The sequence below is a fragment of the Myxocyprinus asiaticus genome, chromosome 2 (assembly GCF_019703515.2).
Source record: "Myxocyprinus asiaticus isolate MX2 ecotype Aquarium Trade chromosome 2, UBuf_Myxa_2, whole genome shotgun sequence".
NCBI lineage: Eukaryota > Metazoa > Chordata > Actinopteri > Cypriniformes > Catostomidae > Myxocyprinus > Myxocyprinus asiaticus.
This window is the reverse complement of record NC_059345.1, coordinates 54099046-54125259: the sequence shown is the minus strand read 5'-3', so window position 1 is coordinate 54125259 and position 26214 is coordinate 54099046. Positions and strand designations below refer to the sequence as shown.

General features: G+C 36.2%; 1 protein-coding gene across 8 annotated transcripts in view; it reads left to right on the top strand.

Moving 5' to 3' along the window:
- LOC127452271 (protocadherin-7-like) overlaps window positions 1-26214 on the top strand; it is a 173952-nt gene that overhangs the window by 8825 nt on the left and 138913 nt on the right. The window contains exon 2 of one of the 8 annotated variants that reach the window (XM_051717670.1): window positions 19211-19437. The exons of the other annotated variants lie outside the window; for them this stretch is intronic. Coding sequence (XP_051573630.1) covers window positions 19211-19264 — 54 coding nt within the window. The 3' untranslated portion in view covers window positions 19265-19437. Of the gene's footprint in view, window positions 1-19210; window positions 19438-26214 lie in introns of those variants that run through there. 8 annotated transcript variants of the gene reach the window in all.

Genomic DNA, 26214 nt, shown 5'->3' with positions numbered 1-26214 from the left:
TGAGCCAATATCAACATATGAATCAAATATCTGCCAATCACATGCAATCTTTTTTTCTTTTAAGGGGGAAAACAGTTTGGATTGTACTAAACCATGTCCATATTTAGACTTGTCTGAGGGTATTGCCGAGATGATTGTTGGTATAGGCTTTCGAGGTCAGTGTTTGGTCTGTTGTGGTTTCAGCCAGTATGATGCAGTTCATTCCTTCTTGCATGTGTTTTACATATGACACCTGCCTGGTGGACCAAAACATCGGCCACTGTGGACATGTGTGAGCAATGCAAAAACTCACCCATGCAAATGGTGATCATGTCTACTGCATTGATGAGTGTTTGTGTGAGCTTTTACCCTCACCCTGTTTTGTTGCAGGGAGACATCAACGCAAATCACTGTAGCTTATTTTTATTAAAAACAAAGTTGTTTTTAAAGCCAAAGTTCAAGAGCATAAAAATAAATAAAAAGAAGCCAATGAGGGAAGCGCATATTTGCCTGGATGACCTTTTAATAATAGTTTTTTTTTAATTAATTTTTTTATTACTTTTTAAAATGACTTTTAGATTATTTAATAAAAATGTTTGCCGTTTCAAGTGACCTCAAAGTTGAGAATTACTCTACAATCAATGAAGCAATCAAGCTGCATTTACAAGCAGCCGTGTATTCCATTTTTTCATAATACAGAACCATAAAATTAACTACAAGCCATCATCGTCACGTCACATTAAATTACACACCATGCGATAGCACAGAATTGGTGGTGTTCTCAGTGAGGGTTAGTAATGGAGACCAGGACAGAATTAGATCAGCTGAAGGCTTGATTGCTGTGTTATTAGGGAGAGCTTGTCAGTTGAATGCCAGCGTTGAATGGCCAACACTGACCAAATCTGTCACAGGTACAGATTTGACTCAAGATGACACATACGTGCATGTAGCTTCCTCTGAGAGAGGTAGAACGAGAAAGAGAGACTTTTCAAATGTATATATTTGCAAATATTATGTAAATGTAGTTAATTTCACAAATTACCATATGCATATAATTAAGCAGTTTTTTTATTTTTTATTTATTTTTTTAACTCCACAACTAGATCATTAAATGCAGGCAGAACTGCACAGATCATTGTGTTTTTGAAAAATAAAGGCCAACTCCTCCTTTGCATGTACAGGCCAACGTTTAATTTGTGTCCAGTGTCTTGTGTTGACATGGCCGTATGTAAAACAGTAATGTAAATGACCTGTGAAACTTCACCCTGAAATATGAAAGCTGCTTTGAAACACTGCAGGGTTGAGTTAACTGAGAAAACATTACAATATAGAGTTGCATTTTTTTCTCTCTCTTCTTTATGCAGTGCAGTTGTAGCGATTTCACTTGACCTTTTACAAGTAGTACAGCCACGTCTCTTTGAATTTTTCCTCCTTCTGTTACTGTAAGTAATCTATCCTTTCAGCTGCCTGTTGACAGCATGATATAGCTCAAGTGTACCTAGAGTCTCTCTCTTTCATTCCTTGCCCCTCTTTTTATTCTCTATTATTTTCTGTCTCATAGTCTCTTGTTCCTCAATCTTCATGTGAATAGTTATGATTGAAGCAATGGAGATGCACTTGTAACATTTATCATGCTAAAATGATGAAAGCGAAGAAAGGAAGCAGTGGGGCTGAAGCAAAGGGGGAAAGTGAGATCATCTCTTGATTGGTTGCTGCTGTGCTGATTGTAAGTGCCGGTGTCATCGACATGTGCGCTTAACCCTCGCCTGTACCTCAATTCTGATGGTGTCCAAACTCACAGTGTGCACTGGATTATAATTTGAAAAGGCAGACTCACTCACACACACGCACACACACACACACACACACACACACACACACACACACACGCTATCATTATGAGGACTCTCCATAGAAATAATGATTTTTATACTGTATGAACTATAGATTCTATCCCTAACCCTATCCTTACCCCTAAACCTAACACTCACAAAAAACTTTCTGCATTTTTACATTTTCAATAAAACATCGTTTAATATGTTAAATATGTTATTAAAGTTATGGGGACACTAGAAATGTCCTCATAAACCACATTTATAGCATAATACCCTTGTAATTACCAGTTTGTAACCTAAAAAAAAGTCCTCGTAAACCACTTAAACCTGCCCACACACACACACACACACACACACACACACACACACACACTTCCCAGCTTTATCATTTCTTGCAGTTCACGTCAGGGTTACATTGCAGATTCTCATTCTAAATCCTCCATGTTCTGTTTGTAATTTGTGTGTTTGTGCAGTGTGAGTGTTTACCGTAGTGAAATAACTGTAATACACTACCTCAAGTGGCTTATTGCTTTAATAAAATTGTGGCAACAGCAATATGATAAAATACACTTACCTGTATGTTCAAATAACAGTTAAAAATTATTTTAAAAAAGAACACGGAAATCATGTTAACACATAGAATGTTTATTTCTCGTGGCTATACTTTTGAAACAGTGTATATTTTAATTAGGGCTGTTGATTTAACACATTAATTCAGGGCGATTAATAATTTGAAAAATAATGTGTTAAAAAAAATTAAAGCAATTAATCATGTCCCTGGAGCATTATAAGGAATATTTCTACCTTTGGAAAAATTCAAGCTTGAAATACTACCTGTTTTCTCCAGGGGGCAGTGAGCAAAACTCCAGCTGTATAGGCAAGGCACAGCGAATACAGAGAACAAACTACACTCACAGACAGCAGACAGCACAAGATGAGAACAGTGTTGCCAACTTAATGACTTTGTCACTAGATTTAGCAACTTTTTGACCCCCTTAGGGAGTAAAAGAGCCATCTAGCAACTAGCGACAATTTTAGCAACTTTTGTTGTCTGCTTTAGTGACATTCTTCCACATCAGGTGACACAAAAAACATCAGCTCTATCACGAATGATGTCTAAGTTCCCTGTGCTTCAAGTAATATGACGGACCTGCATTCCATCAGGAGCTGGATTTATGTGCATTCGAATGTTCTATAAATCGAATGACTGACGAGCTTACGTGTTGTTGGTATTTGTGGCTACAATCTCTACCTCAATTCACGTGCATGCTCTCCATTTAGAAAATAAAAGTCAGCCTGCAGCGATAGAAGAGCATTGAGAAATTATCTAGCAGGGCGAGAGAGAGAGAGAGAGAGAGAATGGAATGGATACGAACCCCTGATCTATAATAAAGTGTAGAGATAAGTGATATGAACAGTTGAGGTGTCACTGTCAAAAAGTCATTGTGACACAGTAACACTGGCACAAGTAATACACACTGATGGTTCAGCATCACAAAAGATATGTTCAAAAAAATAAGATATATTACGTTATCTTCAAAACAGCTCCACATGAGGCATTATAAGGCATATAAATCCATGTTTAAAAATAAATAATAATAAAAAACATCCCCAACACTACACCACTGCCTACCCCTGGTTACTATTGCTAGGATAATTTTGGACTTTGTCATTGTTCAATAATGCAGTTTAATTACAAAACAACATAAAAATGTTTGAGAAGTTCAATTAGTGATAGCTAAATGATTAGTAGTTAAATACTAATTGTTGAATCATTAGTTCAATAAAAAAAAAAAAAAAAGAAATACGGTTCTACTCCTTTAAAGAACTGTCGTAGCTCTTACATATGTAAATTTGACATCTTACGTAATAAATTATGTCATCACTTGATTGAGCTACTTTTAGCGACATTTCAGCAAGCCTTTGGCAACTTCCCATGAGAAATAGTTGACAACACTGGATGAGAATGTATTCTTGCACTCAAAACACAGCTTGATGGAGTACAAATCCGAACAGAGGGATCTCAAGATGTGTTTTCAAACTACGTATAACTTGACACAGCAACCTAAAAATGGTATGTTTATGATGCAACGTAACCAGTGAGAGACACTCCAAAACCGTCCGTCTGATGCAGGTGTACATTAGAAAAGTCTTATTTATAATTATAATCATTTTATCATTATATATTGAATTATTGTTATTTGAGGGACATTCTCAGCAAATATTTATATATGCGATTAATTGCGATTCATTCGATTATTTAATCAGCACACATTGTAATAAATTTAAAATGACAGCCATAATTTTAATGTTTTTGAATTGGCCCCTTCCACCATAATATTTGCTTTTTTTGTTGTTGTTGTTGCTTTTTTTGCTTTTTTTTTTTTTTTTATAAACAAGGGATGACTGGATATATAATTTTGTGGTAATCAACATTATGCCACAAATGCTGTCAATTGAGCTTAACTTGTATTGAACCTGGAATATTCCTTAAACCCTCCTATTGCCTTAAGAAAGTGCACCCTCCTTTTGTTTTCTGTGTCAGTTTTTACCCGTTTTGAAAACCATTCTTGATTAGTGTACAACGGCACTAGAGATCTCCCTTAAACCAAACTTGGCTTATCTAATCAGAATTTAGCGTTAGAATAATCACTTTTATAAGGCAAGATTTATGTCATTATCATCCATGGCGTGTTCACATCATGGTTCTGAAATGCCTGCAAACCTCTATTTCCACTCCACTCATTGTCCTTTTTTCAGGAAGATGGAAGTGAAGATATGTGTTTGTGTCACTCCAGGTAAGCACATCTGTCTGTTTGTGTATGTTTGTGTTATTATTTTCACAGGGCCAGGCCTATCTTTGTTTTAAGTGGTCCTTGTGAAAAAAACACTACCACTTAGCATTGTTGTAGAAAAATAAAGGGTAATAGTTCACTGTCAACACAAAGACTACAAACAGGGATCAGATGGTTGAAGTTGAAAATGGCTCTTTTGCTTGAAAAGTTAATGTTGTGTTTTTGTAGTACTAGTTCATGGGCTGAAATGATTCACAACTTCCGTAATGGGACATATTTCTAAGTGAAACAGGATGAGATGGGATGGGACTTGACTTCATCAGGAATTGATTGGATCGTGAAAAGTGGTCTATATATAACAGGTGGTTGAAGGGTTGTGCTTGGTGACATCAGAAGAAAAGCGAAGTTGTTTTAGAGGCAAAACAAGTTATATTTTGATGAAAGATTATGAAGAATTATTATTATTCTTTTTAATTTTTTTTTTTTTTGTGAACTGGTGAATCGTTCACCAAAAACAAAACAGAAGCGTGTGTTAAGGAAATAAAAAGCATGAATTTTCATTGCATGCTAGCTATAATAATTTACAAAGGAATGATAAATTTCATTACGTTCATTATGGTTTCTATATACTATTTCTTATGCTGTGATAGACTCAGATCATTCACTGCCACGGCCGTCTAATCAAAATGTATGAGCTAAAATAATACACACCAAGTATGAGTGACATCTTCATTCTGCAATGAAGCATGTGTATGCTGAGATGTAACATTCTCCCAATCCAGATGGTTTTCAAAGATGTAACCCATATCTTTCAACACAGGCGCAAAATCCGACACATATACCTGTGCACGTGCACACAATCTGTCTCCAGGTGTTTATTTGTCTTAACGTTTTCTCTGCTCAAGTGTAAATCACACCAGTGTTGGGGCCTGAAATATTAAGTGAGTTGCGATCTCTTGACTGCATAATTGGAGATTAAACACCGGGGCCAATATAAATAATGCACAAAGTCTTACATATTTGTGTAAAGGAGACTGCTTCTCATCACCGAGACCTCATTGGTATGGAGAAGAGATGCAGCTCAAGTCGAATGGATTGGAACAGACCGAGAATAAGAAGTGGAAAAAACAGACTGGAGTCTACCAATAGGCCTCCATTTCTTTTACCACAGTGTCAATTCGCAAGCCACAAAAAGAGATTACAGCTGCATGCCTGTGTGTGTGTGTCCAGTCTGTTCCCAAATGAGATTATATGTGTGTGTGAGGCAGGAGAGGGAAGGTTCAATGGCCATCCATCAAGTTGCGGGGGAGCAGTGTGGCATTGCATCTCAGGAGCAAGAGCAAGGCCAAGGTACTGTGTGTGTGTTTGTGCGTTCGTGTGCGAGAGAGAGAAAATACGCTGCAACAGGGGCCTCTACGGTTCAGCCATTCCATCACAGGAACACTGTCACTTAGCTACATGCCAGAAAAGGCGTCTGGGTGTGTATGTGCATGTGTGTGTGCTTGATTGTCCATAGATCTCCGAAAATAAGAAAACAGAGAAATAAGAAAACAGAAATAGACAAAGAATAGCTTGACAGTGGATATCAAAGAAAATTCCTATGTCTTTGTGGTTTTAAGTTGTAAGCGGAGGTTTTTCTTTTAAATGTTAATGTTTTGCTTGAGCATACATTCCCATCACAAAACATCATCCGGATCGTTCACAAAAACTCATACCACCTCACCCAACTAGCCAGGAAGCATTATATCGATGAGAGGCCACCAAAGAGAGACGAGGCTATTAGTGCTGACCAATAAATCTTGTCAGTGCACAGAACGCAGGGTGGCCTTTGAAAAATGAAGGTCACGCTCAGGAGTTTATGAGAGGCTGTTATAAAATCAGTTGAATTATGTAGTCCCCTGGGCCTTTTCAGTCATGTTAATATCAGACACAGTGATCCGGTGTCCTCCCTCGCTTGCCGTAGTGTGGAATAAGACGGGTGATTAGGTGAATTATATTGTGATTTAGGGTGGGTTATGCCACGAAAGTGCACTTGTTCAATGTGTGAATAATGATTGGGGTGTCAAAGTGTGTGTGCATTTATATCACATTTTTAGTATGGGAAATATTCCAATCCATGAATTGGTATTCAACCTATTAAACTTAAAACGCCAAACAGTGTGTGTGTATATATATATATATATATATATATATATATATATATATATATATATATATATATATATATATATTATTATTATTATTTTTCTTATATTTTTTTATTTTACATAGCAACAAGAAATAGAGTAATAGAGAGTGAAAAAATAAATAAATAAAAATGAGGCAGTGGCACAAGAACAAGTTTTAAAATGGGAGTGGGAAGCCTTTGACATAGTAAAGATTCATTTTCAGATCAGCTTTACATTTGATGAAATATTTTTATGTGACATTTTAATGTCTTTCCAAATATTGCAAATGCATAAATCCTAACTGTGTTATTGATCTGTATTTGATGTAATCATCTGTAGATCTGGTCTGTAGTTGAGCATTTGCTCATCTCTGAGACATCAAAACTAATGTCAATGATTTAAGATCAAATTATTATAAGAATTAAAGTCTACAAACTGTCGAAAGCACATTGATTGACATTAATTTAGTATATATATATAGGGATAGGTCATGCAAATATGAAAATTCTGTAATGATTTACTCACCTTCATGTCTTTATTCTTTGGAACACAAAAGGAGATGTTAGTCAGAATGACAGCCTAACATACTGCCTAACATCTCCTCTTTGTGTTCCACTGAAGAAAGAAAGTCATATGGGTTTGGAACAATATGTGGGTGAGTAAATCTTGACAGAATGTTAATACGTTTTCATTTGTTTGTTCCTCAAGTGAAAATAAGTCCCCTAATAAAAAATCAATTCACAGAGTTCCCCCAGTCATAGGAAGCCTGGAGATATCACCACATTTTTGATTTATGATTTTCAGGCCTGTAAATGTCATGAAAATGGATACAATTAAAAAAAATATATATAATAATAATAAAAAATAATAATCATGGGAAGGTCATGGAAACTTCTATAGAGTATACACAGTTTTGTTGTTTTTTTCTCTGTCTAAAATAATTAGCTAGATTTCGCTGCTGTGTAGAGTAAAACTTGCTCACACCCCATAGTGATTTCTGATTTGTTAGTGAATTGTTCTTTTTAGTCAAGGAATAGTTCACAAATCAGTTCACAAATTGGTTTGACGGATTCATTAGCAAATTGGTTTGAATTAATGACTGGAAAGGTCATTGGAAAAGTCATGGAATTTAACTGATAAAAAAAGTGTGAGATCCCTGTTTTAAATGTTTAAACCCTGTTTTTTGTTTTTGTTTTTGTATTTTTCTATTTTTGCTCAATCCAGGTGCATAAATGAGCATATTTTATCTATGTACTTTATCCTTCCACCTGCAAGAACTTGCTAACTCAAACGTAAAGTTACTTTTAACTGTTTGAAATAAAATCAGTCAATACCTGTAATGTATTTTTAATCGGAGTGACTATTTGCACTAGGTGTAAATAGCACCTGTTACACAGGTCTGCTATTTGCACACCAATAGTCTGGTGGGAATACAGAGATTGAAGACAAACTACACCCTTAATGTTGCTGCAGTGGCGTGGGGTGTAATGATGGTGTGGATGTGTTTTTATCCACCTTTTGTCCATTCTGTTTCCTATCTCCACTTTCAATATTTCCTTTAATACAACATATAAAAATAACAAAGGTTGATATCCTGACAGTGATTTGGTCACAGTGAAGGTCGGGAGTTTGATCCGGGTAAAATTAACCATGGTTTTACTATAGTAATATTGTAGTAACCATGTTTTTTTGCAGGAAGCCAGAGTTTTAATGCAGTTAACTATGGTGTTACTGCAGTGATATGGTGTTAATATAGTAACCATGTTTAATTTTGTGGTTACTATGATTTTACTACAAAATACCATGGTGATACTATGTATACTGTAGTAAAACCATGGTTAATTTTTGTAAGGGAGGATTAGGTTTAGGGGTAGGGTTTGGTCTGTGGGACTGCAATGATGCCCTATACTGTATGTTAGTATTTAATTAGGGGTTTAAATAGTATCTACCACTAATAGCATCTTACACTATTTACACTTAGTGCAAAGATGTTTTTGGTTACTATTACACTTAGTGTAAATAGCCTCTGCCATTTTTAATACAAGCCAGCAGGTATATATATAATAGTGTCAACCGACTAAGTTCACTTGATGCAGTCAAAACCAGTGCCCCTGAATAGCGAGACAGAGAAGCACGAGAGAGCCAAGCAAACTCCTCTCTAATAAAGTATTTTATGGGAAAAAAACAATTCCTCTGCAAGTATTGGGTCTTTGGCCATTTAATTTTCACCAGCTAGAAGATTTATAGAGTCTACCTGAGCTCTCTACAGAGATACTATCCTGAATTAAAACCTGGGTGGACTGCAATGAAAAAGTGAGACAAAGAAAGATGGTTCTATCTCTCCCTACATCCCATCTTGTCCTCTTCCCACTCCCTCCTATCTTCTCAAACCAGCTCTTGTAATCACCAGGTTGTACATGTCCGATCATTTGACCCCTGTGATCTCAAATTCCCACATCGTCTCAACACCAGCAGCCACGGCAATATAAAAACAGGTCTAGAGTTCTAACGTCTTGATCTCCCCTCATTTTTTACTTTTGGGTGGGGAAATAATCAAGGTTTCTTCTGTGACTCGTCTACAGTCCATTTACTCCAGAAGTGGGGGTCACATCCACACTTGGACACTACTTCCCATTGTAAATTACAAGCCAGGCCTTGGATTGTGGGAACACCCGGAGGGGAAAGAAAAGACCTCGGCCTCACATGCCAGAAAATGTCATCCCACCCTCAGCTCAAGTTGGTTATCGGACTATTAGCCAGCTGCTAAATTAAATTCGTCATGGACAACACAAACAAAATCCATCAGAGTAACACAGTAACATTAAAAATAAAATATTGAGCCATATTGGCACAAGAAAGGAAGATTAGTTAAGTCCCAAAGAAACATGCTTTTCTTCTTGAGCAATTCATTTTTAATCAGCAGTTATTAAATTCCTTTTAGATGTATTACAGTGCTATATAAAAAGAAATTAGTGCTATTAAAGAAAGTTACATAATTTCTATTGTGTAATGATGGCTAGACTCAGCCTCTGCGGTTCACCATACATCTCCAACTACTTGCTGTAGTCTATAATAGATGACATTGTAATGGGTTATTTCCAAAAACCTCCTGCTAGTATTAAACGTAGTCCTTCTACGCTAGTATGGTGAACACTTACAAAGAATCTAAGCAGTTTTAAGAAGACTCGAGACAGATGCTATTTTCATGTATTAGAGGAGAGATTATGAGATTATGATTATGCTATACAAGAGGAACCCCCTCATACCTTAAGCATGTGCCTAAAGGATTTACATTTTGCCGCCTTATTCTTCTCCAAAATTCTTTTGAAAAGACGCTCTCTCTTTCCTCTCTACCTTCACTGTTGAATTGTGGACATTTTTGTGATTTTTAAAAAAAATTTTTTTTCAAAAGCACTACACGTTAATTGCACTTGCAAGGTTAGTTTTGGTGGGAACCTCTTTCTTTAGGCTAATATATGTATGCTAATCTAGAATTTATGGGCAGTAACCACATTCATGGTACTATAGTAACGGCCTTTCCCCACCCTCCATAAGACCTCCTATAGTGTTTCATTGTGGGAACCTTGACTTTTCGTGTATGTTCTTAAAGGAGACATGAAAACTGTTCTTTAAAGTTCTACTTGAAAAATGTATCAAATATAAAATATCAAATAATTTATCAAAAATGCTGACCACACAGCCTGTGAAAGATAAATCATTTATTGGTGAAAAAAAAAATTCAAGCAGCCAACATGTTGACAGGTACTGAAAGATTTCTGCAAAAAAAAAAAAAAAAAAACATGAATTTGGCCATTAACCAAATGTTGAAGTTAGCAAATGTTGCTCTTTTGATCAATTTTAGTTTTGTTTTTCATTTAAGTCAATAATAATGCATTGTTTTTAAATGTATTTGTGTTTTAAACCAATTTATGTCAATAATATAAAGTCAGTTAGAAGAAATTGAGTTATTTCAGCTGTGCTATGATTGGGGGAGTGGCCATTGGCTCTTGCACCTAATTATTTAATTATGCAGGCCATGGCAAGGTACGTGGGCTTATGTGATTTATAAGTAATTAATTAATAAGGGTTGTATTTTAGTGTTAACCATGTTTTTTGTTTATTAAATTATGCCGTTTTTCTTGGAGTCACCATCATGGAGATTAGCGTTCCTTCTATCTAATATAAATACTGTTCTCAAAACATTATATAAACAGATATAGTATTATTGCTTCAACAATATCTGTGAAAATAGGCATTAAAGTATATTTTTGTTATACTGCAGCTTTTTGAATCCTTGTGTGTGTTTTATTTGTATTATTGTTTAGTAGAATGAACATGATTAGATTTGGTTGGTTTTACTCGCTTCTTGAAATAACAGCTTTTTTTCAGTGTAGGTGATAAAAACATCTAGTAGGAAACTTTGTCCTATTGCATTGTGAGAAAGATGTGTCTGGTTTGTTCACCACCTGGCCCTCAACAGTGGTGGCCAATGTCACGTACGGGTTGGGTTCACAAAGGACTGGTTGGCTTACGTTTGTGACAAATCTTTTCAATGTCCCACACAATGTGTTGTCCATTTAGGAGGGCCTCCTCAGAGTGCTTTTCAGGACCACTGGTAGTTTGTGTCTTTTGCTTTGGAGATCACTCAATTCAGAGGATTCAATTAGCCATGAGAGAAGGGCATGCTAGCTTTGACAAAGCCGCCACATAACTCAACAAAACACATGCAGACCTGGCTAGCTTTGTAGCTCTTGGCACACAAGACCAACTTTGCTAGCCAGCATTGTTTTTCTTTCTTTTACTTTGTTATTATCAGAGAGAGACAGAGCAAGCGAGAACCGAAAGAGAGTTTCAAGGTCTATACATCTCTTCGATGTCCTGGAAATGCTTAAAATGTGGCGTTTAACAAGCCCATGAAACATTTTCGGTTTGGACACACTCTACCCAGTACTGAACAAACACACATCTGTGAGGATGCAAGGATGTGATATGGTGGATATATGACTATCTTCTCTCACCGTGACAATGGTTAATAGTAAAAAATTATATCTGTGGGTTCAAAGGCACTTCTGCACCAAAGCATGTAATGCAACTAAAATTCTAATAGTTGAAGCTTTGAATCTGGAAACAGTAAATAACCATTCCATTTCCTGAGTTCAGGTAAACCATGTATGAAACAGGTTGTTATGTTGGAGATATGATGGCCATTAGTGTTGGGTAGATTCATATTCAAATGTAGTCTGGTACTGATTTCAAATTACACAATATTTTAAGATTACCTGTTTAAGGTAATCTAACCTGATCACTCTTTGATTACTTATTGCATGTTTTGATGAAAATTTATTTTAAGTTTAACCAAATGTGATGTAATCTGATTACAAGTATTTGATTTTGTAGTATGATTATGTCATCCAGATTACATTAATCTCGATTACATTAATCCTCTAGTCCATTACCAGTGTTAGGTGTATCCTGTTACAAAGTTATTAATTACTGTAATCAAATTACTTTTAAGTCAACAAAGTATTGGATTGCATTACATTTTAAATTCTTGTAATCAGATTACAGTTACTGACTTTCAGTTAAAGTGATTAATTTTAATTGCATTATTTGCACTAAAATAATATGTATAATACATTAAAATATTAATTCATATGTATGTCTGTTAGTGTTTCTGTGACAGCTGAAGGATGTGCGATAATGAGTGAGGAAATACAGACATTTTGAATTTGAAAACCAAAAACTTTTCTAGAAAAAGTGATTTAGGAAGTAACTTAAAAGTAAAATAGTTAGTAATGTGATTACTTTTCAGATGAAGTAATTAGTAAATTAATCTGATTATTTTTAAAGTAGTAATTAGTAATTTGTAGTGGATTACTTATTTTGAGTAACTTACACAATACTGTCCATTACAGTGTACAACCCAACACTGATGGCCATATGCTTTAAGTATTAGTTCAGGCAGATGTAGTAATATACACAATATTTCATGTATGTGTGTGTTTGTTGAGGTGATTGGGTGGGGTACTGTTAGGTAAATATTTAACTATACCGTATGTACAATGTAGATGTCCATGTGTATATTTCTAGATCGATTGTGAATATGAATGTGGACAGTAAATATGAAAACATTGGATATCTTTAATTGCTCCCCTTGCCCCCCACATACATAAGCACACACTCTCTCTCTCTCTCTCTCTCACACACACACACACACACACACACACACACACACACACACACACACACACTGTGTGCCTGTAAACACTTAGACTTTTTGTTAAAAATCTGTTGATGCAACTGTTGAACACAAACACCCTCCATATGCTTCCATTGAGCGTGCATCGTTAAAAATTTCTCTTTTGTTTTTGCCTTCCTTCAGAGCCAAGACATTCCCTTGTTTCTCTCTCCACTCTGTCAAAAAGTTTGAAAGTGCTTGAGTTTGGATAGTAGATACAGCCTGAGCCAGAGGGAGATGACTGGGAAGAGAATGAGTCTAAATAAAAGCACTCTGGGTTTGGGTAGATGGGGAGCAAACTGTCCAGAAGACTGCAGGGCTGTTCTCACTGTCTGTATTTAAACTACTGCTGCTCATGCAAATGGAGGAAGAGAGTGAGAGAGAGAATAGAGGCTAAAAGCCCATCTGTATTGCAATTTGACATTCTGTTCATCAAAATCCTGATTTTAATCCAGAAGTTGGCTCAGCATACATTTGCATGCAGGTAAATGCCAAGGTGTGTATTTGAGTGTGTGTTTTCTAGGAAGAATGCATCATACATTGTCACAGACCACGTTATTCACCACATTCTCATGTCAACAGCAATAGCAGCTTTCACAAAAATAACGCTGGCAGCAGCATTGCAACGACCATGAATGCATGTCTGTGAGCATGTTTGTGTCTCTGTGTCTGTCTTAGGCAGATGTACTAAAAGAACTGACAGATTTGAAAAATAGGCAAACAGGAGCTGCTGGGAGCTTCCTCGGGGCCTCTGCGTTTTCAGTCTGGGTGTGAATACAAGAGGAAGGAGTGTGGAAAGGAAAAAAGAAAAGTAGGAGAAATGTTCAAACTGTTAGATCTCACTATTCCTCACTCTCTATCCACATGCCTGCCTTTCTCTCTTTCCCACTTTGACACTCTCAATCCTTCTGTCTCTCTCTCTCTCTCTCTCTCTCTCTCTCTCTCTCTCTCTCTCTCTCTCTCTCTCTCTCTCTCTGGGCTTGTTGGAAATTTTGTCCAACTTTAGTCCAATGCTGCTTTAAAAAAGGATATATAGTAGGTAATAGACATATTCTAAATGAAATCCAGCTCAGCAACATGAATACATAAAATTACAACTGTGAGCTGTGGCGCTGCAGTTAGTGCGTGCACACCAGACACACAGAGCTGTGGTGTGTATGCTGGTGATGCAGGTTTGAGCCTAGCCTGCAACAATGTTTCCTGATCCCAACCCCACCTCTTTCTCTCCCTAAAAATTTATGTCACTCTTCACTATCTGTCTAACAATGCAAAAAAGCCCTCCTCCAAAAAAAAAAAAAAAAAAACAATGTGTACAGAGTGATCCCTAAATGAAACATGTTTTATGTATCTGTGTACTGTTTATGTTTAATTCTCAGCTGGGGCGGTTCTAGACCATTTTGACCGGGGATCCAGTGTGGGGCTGGGTGTGCTTATAGGGGGGCAGTTGTATAATAGCTTAAATGTCCCCTGTACACATATAAAACATTAATTTGCTGTTTTAATATTTGCAGACATGCAATTTTTTAAAGACAACCAAAGAGTCAACAAATTTGAGTAAAAAAAATTGGAAATATAAAAACAAATAGGTTAATGACAAATGTTTCAATAAGTCAGTACACACTAACATTCTGGTTTTACCCACAAATTTTAAGCCATGTTGCCATGCTATTCTTTAGAAAGACTAATTCGGTCAAATTCTTGGGTAAAATGAATGATAGGCTACATCAATATCTTAGGTTAAAATTTAAGCTGTAGTCTATAATCAGCATGTGCAGGTCTTGTAAATGGTCACCATTTCCTTAAAGATTTTTTAAAGAATTTTTAAGCACATTTTTTAATTCACAATTTCATTTTAAATGGTCCAGTGTAACAAGTGAATTCTTAAATGTATGTATCGCAATTACTATGAGTTTAAAAAAGTTGCATGCATAGTAATTATATGTGACCAAAAAGATGGCTTTAAAGTGTTTTTTAAATTATTATTATGTCTGTCGGTGTGTATATGCATTCCTTATTGAGCATGCTTGGTGTGTGCCTCTTATTAGAGAATGTGGTTGCTAATATTAAGCTCAGTTCTCTATTATTGAGCACACGCTTGCCTCTCCCTTGTGATTGGTATACCACGTGTCAAGTATTTGATTGATAGATGGTGTTCATAAAGAGGACGTTGCGTTTGTTATCTTCCTTGTAAACTGTTTAGTGCTTCTCTTGTATTTCGTTTGCAAGAGAAGCAGGATCAAATCTGTAGCTTTGTTCTCTGTCTCTCCCGGTGAGTTGCACGTTTGCTTTTTATTCCTGTGCCTGAACCCAACAGTACCAATATTAATCTGTATATATATTATTAGGTTCATGTGAGTTGATGTGGTGAGCTTAGTGTATAAGAGCCTTTCTCACTGAAGGTAAGTCAGTTATTTGGGCTTTAGTGAGGTGGTTTATGCATAATAAATTTGCCATTGCAGGTGCGATGTGGCCCTGTACAACGCAAGCTGCTGATTCTTCATACCTCTTCACATCTGTTCCAGCGTGCTGTTTCATCATAGTCGTTTGTTTTGCCAAACTTGTTGCACTACATTTGTCTTGTTTCTGCATTGTACAGTGCAAAACATTGAATCAAAGACAGTGAAATAAATAACATAAGTGCACTGTCTGTTGTTCGAGAAATGAAAACTCGTCAGATGTATACAAATTAAAATAAAAGTTTAATGAATGCTTGCCAAATAATAGCAATATCTAACGAGTTTTGCTCAGGTTCACAGATCCAGGTTGGGTTTCGTGATAATAAAATGGAAAATTGCACTGTAAAAGTAACTTAACTTACACTTACATTTAGCCTACACCAGCACGTATAATCCTCATTAAGTAGAACTGAAACTGGAGCTGGCAGGTCCAAAGATGCAAAACTAATGCTGACTTCTACCTTATCTCCTGAAGTGTTGTTATTCCTTTGACATTCGGTTTCTCCTAACCGCACTCTCTGGAACCGACAATTTTACAACGCTATCATTAGTAAAATTAGGTTAAAGAATATATGACTATATCATACAGGCATAAAACATTGAACTAAAATGGTCAATGCTTGTTGTAGCTGGAGAATTATGTATAAAAATGCTCCTGTGGACTTTCATGAACTAGTGCTTGCAAGGGATCATCTGAAAATTCCACCCACAGCACTAAAATGTCAGAGGTGTCCAAGTATTCATTTATTAATTCATTCAATTAAAGTATAAGTTATACATACAATTTACAATCTTTAGAATGTGTAAATGTTTTTATTTATTTATTTATTTATTTTTATAAAAGTGAACATGTAAGGTAGTTGCATTGAACACTTGGATACCAGTGACGTTTTAGCACAGTGTGTGGACTTTTCAGACGGTCTGTTTTGCACCATAAGTGAATAATTAATAAATATTAAACTTAAATTAAACTTTACCCTGCTAAATATTATTATGCAGTCATAATGCATTGATGTTTTTTTTTTAAATATAATTTGTTTGGTCTATTTACTATGATGTGGGTTCACTGAACTCAGTGGGATGTAAAATGAGAATACCACTCTTACCATTCTACCACTCCAATTTTATTTACTTAAATTTACACATCTTTTAAATACAATAGTAGTGGATAGTGCCTCATTTTAAAGCTTAAAAATGACCCAAAAATATCAAAAAAGTAGTCCATGTGATCCAAATCTTCCAAAGGTATATGATGGGTTTTGATTTGGTTTTGAAGTCATTTTTCAGTGAAAATCTTGACATCCATTGCACATTCATGAGTGTATTCACACATTTTTAGTGCTAACTATTGCAGTACTCTATTGAAAAGTCGGGCTGTGATATTCATTAAAACATCTCCTTTTGAGTTCTGCATAAGAAAGAAAGACATAAGGGTTTGGAACAACATGAGAGTGAGTCAATTATGACAATAATAATTTTTGAGTGAACAATTCCTTCAACAAAATGTCTTTAAACTTGTGATGTAAGTCGCTAATTATTTTTTTATCATGATTAATCACATAATTGTTCATAGTTAATCGCGATTTATCGCTGATTTTAAAAGTGCTGAAATTTGCTGAAATATAATTATTTTCTTGTCAAAATGCATTTATTTCCTTTTTAGGAAAGAAAACAAAACAATATATAACAATATAATGCTTAATTTACATTTTCCAAACAAAGCCTTCCACCTTATAAAGACAGAAATGCACTAAAATAGCACCAATTCAAGTAACATTAAACGATTCCCAAAGTCTAAGTGGGAGGTTGACTAATTGAAATAACTAGTCAACTTCTGTGGTAATTAAATTGTGCCTTATAGAGGCTGAAAAGTACTTACTTTCTGTCACAAGTCCCATCTGGGCTTGTTTTGTATATACAAATAGCTTTAAGAGGTCCTTTCCCATCACTGTTGTGTGTGTGTTGTGGTGTGTCCATCAGTGAAATTACCCCGGGTGGACACTTCGCAAAGGTTCTGCCCTAGTCTGATCACTGTTTTTGCTGTTTTATGCTTTAAATGCATTCTCAATCGTGATCAAGAAAAAATAATGCATTAAACTTTTTTTTTATTAATCGCATGCGTTAGCGCGTTAAATTTGACAGCTCTACTTTTAGCATATATCAAAAGCATGGATGCAGTGTGAAATTTTAGGAAAGAGTGGATGAGAGTCATATTTTCAGCCATACATTTTTAATGTTGACTCAGCTCTTTCTTAATTAAAACTCATGCATCAGAATATACTTCAGAGCTGTATTAGTGGAACTTTTCATAATGTATAACCTCCTGTGAAGTGTCTCAGAGATGTTTTAAAAGCAGCAGGGTTTTGAACCGAGCTCTCTTTGAAAGCAAATTAGATAACTAACTGAGAAAGGCCTGATGGGCGTGCATAAGCATCCCTTGGACCTTAGGGGGATTGAGATATTGGACGTGTGTGTTTGTAGGGGACGGTTGATCATGCTAAATGTGACTTCTGAAACTGAAAGGGAATGATGACCCTGTGAGAACGTATAAAAGACTACTAAGTGTTCATCTAAAAGAAACATGCCTGCTGATGAGACAAACCCACACACAGATACAGGCATGCTTTCATATTGGCATGCATTCATACAGCATATACAGAAAAAAAAAAATTATTTGACAGCTGGCATTTGTATATATATATATATATATATACAAATGCCAGCTGTCAAATAAAAAAAAAAAAAAACTTAAGCAGAACACTCTCTCTCCCACACATACACATACATGCTCATCTTCCAATTAATTAGTAGAAGGTGAGAAATGAGTAAGCTGCTTCTATCCTGAGCTTGATACCTCCCAGTGGACTTGCCATCGGGTCTATATCTGGCTGCTAGGTCGCAGTTTCGGCCCAGCTAGAATGAACAAAGCCCCCGAGAGCCCTGCGAAAACTGGCCTCCAGATGGATATATGTACATTTCCATTTAGGCCCGGCCCAATTCCCCTCTCCTCCTCTCTCAATCTCTCACATAAAAAGTCTGACGAGGGTAAGGTACATGACAGTGACATTTGCTCGCAATCCCTGGCGTTTTCGCATTCTTGTGTTTCCACCCTGCCCTCTTTAGAGCCCATTTTTCATTTTTTGCTTCCTTCTAAAACGGCTTTAAGCACCTTTTCAAGTTTCCTTCCCTTTTTTTTTCTTTCTATCATCCCATTCTATTTCTTAATTCTTCTCTTGTTTAAATCCCATTGGAATAGAGAGGCTATATGCACTGTTTACTCAATGTATACAGATGCATAGGGCTGATATACTTTCTACCTGGTCAGAGAACACTTTCCCCCAATGGTTGTCCCTAGTGTGTTCAATCCCACATTAATGCATCAGCACATAGGATGTCCTCATAAATATACTAGTATAGTATGTGTGTGTGTGTGTGTGTGTGGTTTAAAATATGACAGCTATCGATTGCTGTAGCAGTACCAAGGGAAGTTCTTTAGCTTGAATATATCCATATATTTTATATCAAGAATAGAGAGTGTGTGTGTTGGCTGTCTGAGTGTAAATGTGTAGATTTAATTGAGTATATGTATGACTAATTGATGTCAACTACAGCGTATCTGGTATAATAAACACGCCATGAGAGTACATATGTGAGTGTGAGAATAAATATACAATGTGTGTGTGTTTATGTGAGTTTCCACACACTCCTCATTCATTTCCTCCTTGTGTCATCCACCCAGCTCTGTAAACGAGGTGTCCCAGGAGTGGCTGTCTGCTTTTACGGGTCCTCGTAATCGCCTGTGGCTTAAGGATTCCAGTTAATTGCAGGCACCTGCCTGAACAGCCCCTCTTCATCAGGATGCTCCTAATGACCATGGAGATCAAATTTATAAACACCAGCCATAATATTTTACACATTTAAAAACGAATTGATGTGTGGATCTCGGAGGATCGTTTACATAAAACACCTGGCAGTCTCAATCGTCCATCTCCACCCACATTTCCAGACTGACAGATCCATGTTTGCTTAGGAATTTGGACTGACATGTTTCAAAATCCCAAGAGATATTCTATACAGGTATTTGATGATAGAGGAGATCAAACAATAATACAGCACATGTTCCAAAAGTAATACAGCAGTTGTTATTTTTGGTGTCTGTGTGTTGTGAGATAACGCCAGATGTGTCAGTCTGTTTGATGCAGATGTGTGAACTGACTGTAAGCACCCTCCCACTCGTTGCAACTTTGTGCTTAGCATCTCTCTTATTTTCTCTTTACATAAGCTGCTTGTCAGATTCATTAGGAAGAAAGCAAGCGTACATCTGTTCTTTCTTTCCCAGATATAGAACACTTGTTAAGCAAAATCCCAGTCATGCCAAACCAGGGCCCGTTTGAGCTAGACGTATGAACTCAGGCTATATGTGACCCAAACAAATCACTGTACAAAGAGAGCAGGCAGAAAAGGAATGAGGAATGTGGTGCTCTCAGTCAGAAATGGAGAGACAGGAGTAGCGATAAAAGACTGCAGGCTCAGGGAACAGTCGTGTACTTTGGATAACTGCACATCTCATGGGTGCAGAGATAATTTTTTGTATACTTTTTTTTTCCTTTTTTTTTTTTTTTCACATAAGTACCTCACCCACCTTCTGCAGGTGGGAACAATCAATGCTTGATGAAAAGAGGCCCCGTTGATATTCATCTACTCTTAAATTAGGAGTGCAAAAAAGCCTTAGTGGACGAAATACCAATTTAGGGTAAAATTATGATGTTTGTTCTGGGAAATTTAATAGGGTAAAGTATTGTTTTTGTAGTCTATGTAAGATTGAAAATTGCTATGGGCTGTTTTATGTGCATTACATCAAAAAAGAAGCTTGCATTTTTCTTGACACATCAGCATGAGGTAGGTAGGATGTTCATGTTTGAAGTGTAGAATATGAGAAAATTATGATCTTGTTTTTAAGCGAGACTCAAATAAATTCCATATGGGAGAACAGGGTTGTTTTCCTTTCTCATTTACTTGGTTAACCTCTACGTGAACTATCTGTTTGAATCATAGATGTTGGTGTGTTGTGTAACCACATTAATTTGAGTATTATTTGTGTGCAGGTCTTTATTTCTTTGCATTCCGTGATCCTATATGACTAGAAAAAGGTCAAAGGACCTCCAACGGAACAATGTTGAAATGAATAAAAAATAAATAAAATCATTTGAAGAACATTTTAAAAAAGATTCCAAAACAGTTCATAATACAAAAATGCTTCTGCCTGCAGCAGAAATCTCAGCACACATTCTCATGAAAGCTCTCATGAGAGAGAGAGAGAGAGAGAGAGAGAGAGAGAGAGAGAGAGAGAGCGCTCTCATGCTGACATCCCAGCATTGTTGAGAATGAAGAATACATGTTTACAAAAGTACTCCAAAAAATAAGTCTTCTGTTGTCATTCATTCTGTAATTGCTTTCTTAGCAATTACTAATTGGCAACTTCAGTCTTGTTTGACGACAGACAAACACACATAATATGATGATTAAACAGTGATTCTGATTAATGTATTTCATACTAAAGATAAAACAATCATTTGCATTAATCCTCTAGGGGATTTTACAGAAGCCATGGAATCTGAATCAGGGCTCTTCAGTGATTTTGTGGGTAAAGTTGAAATGGAAGCTATTTTTTTGTTTGAAACACTTTTAACAAACTTAATGACAACACCATATATTTAAACCTTGAAAGAGTGTAGCAAAGTACTTCAATACTTCAGTAAACATAGTTCAAAGAAAGGGGATAAAGGTTGTTTAAATTTTTGTGTGTCAGAGAAATGCATACTCTAAGTATAAATTAAATCTTAAAGTAGGATGACCTCGATATAAGACTACTTCAACAAATCTGTGACCATGAAAACAAGTTACAATAGCCCTGCACTAAAGATTGTCATATCTCAACAAAAGCTTGAAACTTTTGAAGTATTTTATTAATTAAGATTCTATATTTTGCTTACAGTAACTCCCTGTAGTAACCTTCCATGTAAGACCAACAACAGTGGAACAGTGGAGGTGTACAAATATCTTAGATCTTGATTGTTAGGGTGAAGAGGAAGTCACATCTGCTATTATGGCACAACTGCACTCAGTGTAGGAAAGACACTTTTCTCTGTTTCTTTAACTCACTCAACAACTAGTCCCATGGGCTTCATTAGAATAATTTATCATTAGAAGACTTGAGCTGAAGCCAGTGCATCAATATGTGGCATTATGTGTCCAAACCACATACACCTTGAAAAGTTTACATAATTTCTTCTGTGATTTCTTACACAAATCAAAATGGCACTGAGTAGATGCTGATGAAGGAATTGTCTGTAGTAGAATCTTGAATGTATTTAATGCGAATTTGATACTTATAGCTTTATTTTGGAGCACCAATGCAAAATGGTAGTAAAATAATACAATAAAACAATATTTCACTCCCTCTAAATGTATGGTGCCCCTTTAATAACCATGTTAAAGGGATAGTTCACACAAAATTGTAAATTCTTTCATCATTTACTCACCCTCATGCCATACCAGATATGTATGATGTTCTTTCCTCTGCTGAACACAATTGAAGATTTTTAGAAGTATATTTCAGCTCTGTTAGTCCGTAGTCTGTTACAAGTGAATGGTGGCCAGACCTCTGAAGCTTGAATAATCACATAAAGGCAGCATAAAAGTACTACACACAACTCCAGTGGTTAAATCTATGTCTTTAGAAGCACCATGATAGGTGTGGGTGAGAAACAGATCAATATTTAAGTCCTTTCTACTATAAATCTCCACTTTCACTTACACTTTATAGTGAAAGTGAAAATTGAGATTTATAGTAAAAAAGGATTTAAATATTGATCTTTTTTTTTTTCACCCAAAGCAATTAGATCGCATTATAAGACATAAACTGTATTAAACCACTGGAGTCATATGGATTACTTTTATGCTGTCTTTATGTGATTTTTCAAGCTTCAAAGGTTTGGCTACCATTCACTTGAATACAGAGCTGAAATATTCTTCTACAAATCTTCATTTCAGAGAGCAGCTGTTTTGGGTGAACTATACCTTTAAGAAGAAAATATTTACCTTAAGCAATGTTTAACTTGTTTGCTGGTTTATAATAAGCATCAACTACTGTTGTTGTCTCTGCATAGGAATGGAAGTCAAATTGTTTGTAATTTTCTTTTGATCCCTCTCAACCCACTATCTGTAATTTCCAATGTTTAGAGTCATTCAAAGTGTATGCTAAGGTTGACAGTGTGTCCCCAATGCTTTTGCAATAGGATAACCCAGATGCTTAATGTAGAAAAATAATATGGATGTATTATAGAACTACCATACCCGTCTAAGCCTGCAGCTGATCTAGCCTAAGGATTGAATCTGGGTCTCCATGGGTGTTGAGAAAGGCAAGAACTTGTGAAGAACAGCTGCTCTCAGAGCCTAAGGCTTTCTCTTTTCCTCTCTCTTCCTTTCCCCATTTCTTTGATCATTGTTCAGTCTGTATGATGCTACCTCGTGTAGACAGGTAACATGCAGGAACACAGGAGCATATGGTGCTGATGAATGAACAACAGAGACACATGCACACATACTGCAACACATGCCATTGACACATGACGTTTGTATAATCATTGGAAGGTGTGTTTGCTAATGTTTACAGATAACATCTAATAGGGAATAAATGGTCATTCTGAGGTGCAGCATTTTGACACACACACACACACACACACACACACACACACACATACACGTTTGTTGTACGATATTGGTGAGATCATTTATTTTATATATTATATGGAGGGAATGATATTCATTATACCTTTACCCCTATTCCTACACCTAACTCTCACAGAAACCTGTTAATACAAGCAGATTTAAAGCAAAACATGATTTGACCGACCACTTTCATTGTCCTTACTATTTGGTTTTCATCATGTGACATTTTAAATATATTTAAAGACATTTGAGTGATTCTCAAGAAACCTGTTAAGAAAATGTCTTGGTCAGACTTAACCCTACATAAATACAATAATAAATATATATATTTACTGTATATATTTTGCATCAAGAAGCCTACATTTAGAACCAGTAAGATTGTTTGTATTGTGACATTTTCAGGACAGTTAATCACATTTTACACCCTAATTCTCGTTACTGTAAAATGTCCGGACATTTAACTTTTCTATTCTCATTTTTCAATGATAATTATCATTACCATAACAGTCATTACATTTTTTTTATTGTATATTATTTTTTTTTAAATAAAAATCAGCAAAAAATGAAAGGCAGTATCAAAGGAGTACTAAATCTGCATATATATATATATATATATATATATATATATATATATATATATATATATATACACACACACAGTATTTACTGTATATAGATTTAGTACTCCCTTGATACTGCCTTTAATTTTTGCTGATTTTAAAAATAATAATAAATTATTACGTTACTGATATAATGTAATGTACTGTAACAATAAATGTAATCAGTAACATAGTCCAATTACAGAAATATGAAAGTTATGTAATCATATTACTTTTAATTACTTTTGGATTACCACATTATTTACATATGTAAATAAAGTCAAGATAAAATCAATATGATTTCATTGGGCATTAAATCTCTTAAAATCTCTACACAATTTGTTTTGGGGGGTGGGGGGTGGTTTGGAGGTGAATCCCAGTTGCCTCTGCGTCTGAGACCATCAACCACACATCTTATCACATGGTTTGTTGAGCATGTTGCCACGGAGACATAGCGCGTGGAGGCTTCACAACATCCACTGTGGCATCCGCGCTCAACTCAACATGCGCCCCACTGAGAATGAACCACATTATAGTGACCATGAGGAGGTTATCCCATGTGACTCCCTAGCAACCGGTCCAGTTTGGTTGCTTAGGAGACCTGGCTGGAGTCACTCAGCATGCCCTGGGATTTGAACTGGCGAACTAGCGAACTCCAGGGGTGGTAGCCAGCGTCTTTTACCACTGAGCTACCCAGGCCCCCTCATCCTACACAATATTAATCTGCCAGTAGACTGTGACTATCCGCTTTCCTACAGCAATCGTGTAACTGCATTCAAGATTCGCATCAGAGTGTCGAGCGCTGCTTTGAACTGACCATGCGCTTTACATAGGCTGAAAAATATGGCTTGTTTTGTAAATCAAATAGCGCTGAGCTCCTTTCTCCATCATTTTATCACTGACAGGGAGGGGCTGTCAGAGATTCTTTTTATTTACTGAAATGACAACCTCCGCGGCTCTGTCATAGGAGAGAGTACAACAGTATCGGACATAGAATGTCTATGGGCATTAGGCTTTTTTTATGTTAAGCTTGTAGGCTCCTGGTAGAAGGGCTCTGGTGCTGTGGCATGTGCGTCAGTGTAATGAATCGGGGTGGACACATTACAAAGGTTCCGCCCTTCACACCGTTGTTTATGCTATATTAATGGTAAATGCGTTAATTGTGATTTAGAAAAAATACTGTATTTTTTTAATCACATGCATTATATATATATATATATGCATTTGTTTACTGAGCTAATGGTAATTTTCCCCTACCACTATCCCTACCCCTAAACCAAATACTCACAAAAGCCTTTTGTCATTAAGACATTATTTAGTATGTTCCTTATGGGGACCGTTAGCTGGTCCTCTCAAAGTAGGTATCACACATATACACTTCAACCACAAACTCCCACCTTCTTTCAAGCAAAAGCACATCCTAAGGCTATGTCCACACTAATACGTTTTTGTTTGAAAATACATCTTTTACTCTACGTTTTGGCTTTCTGTTTACACTGAGACCATTTTTGACAGCGAAAACGATTTGAAAATGCTTTGCGTTTTAGTGTGGACAGGGAAAATAGATATATATATAAAAACAATGACACATTTTTTCTCATTTGACACAGTCATGTGATCCATTCAACCCAAAACAATCAAGATGGTGGCCTGTGTTGTAGTGCATAGTTGCATACATATGCATAGTTGTGCCTGCCACCCACTTTGATAGCATTTTTAAAGATAAATGGTACTTTGTACAACCTTCACATTACATTCCTTCATAGGTGACAGGAAGTTTACTTGGAATAGCTATTCGGCGATGGAACACGAGGATAATTGTGTTTTAAACTTTACATGGAACAGTGTTTTTTTCGCATACACAGTAAGGGGATTTAAGAGTCTTCATATGTTTTGGTGTGGATGAGAATCTTTTGGAAAATGCTTAAAAACAGCAGTGTGGACGGAGAGCGTTTCCAAAATGAAAACACTGTTTTCAGATGTATCAGGATTAATGTGGACGTAGCCTAAGGAACCTCAAAAGGTTTGAATCTCGGACACAAATGTTCCCTCATTGGTCTCATCTCAAGTCCAGTTTATTAGCACAGCAAATGAAAAGCTTATGTTGCTTTCATATGCAGAAAATGTGGACTACTCAGCAATACATTCCCTATGTTTTCTTGTGTAGCAAGAAACTTTTATAACAATACATTATCCTGTTAGACAGGAGGGAGGTGGTTGGTGATAGTCTTTACAGGGAAAAATCTCACCATGTGGTCTGGAGCTGTGGCCCAGGTTTCTGCTGGTTAAACTTCAAAGGAAGAGCAAAATATTAACACCAGGTTCTCTTACTCTGGGGATTTATGTAAGCTAGAAAGAATAACAGAGAGAGGGTTTTCTCTGTCCAGCTATACATCAAGAAAAACTCTTTGTT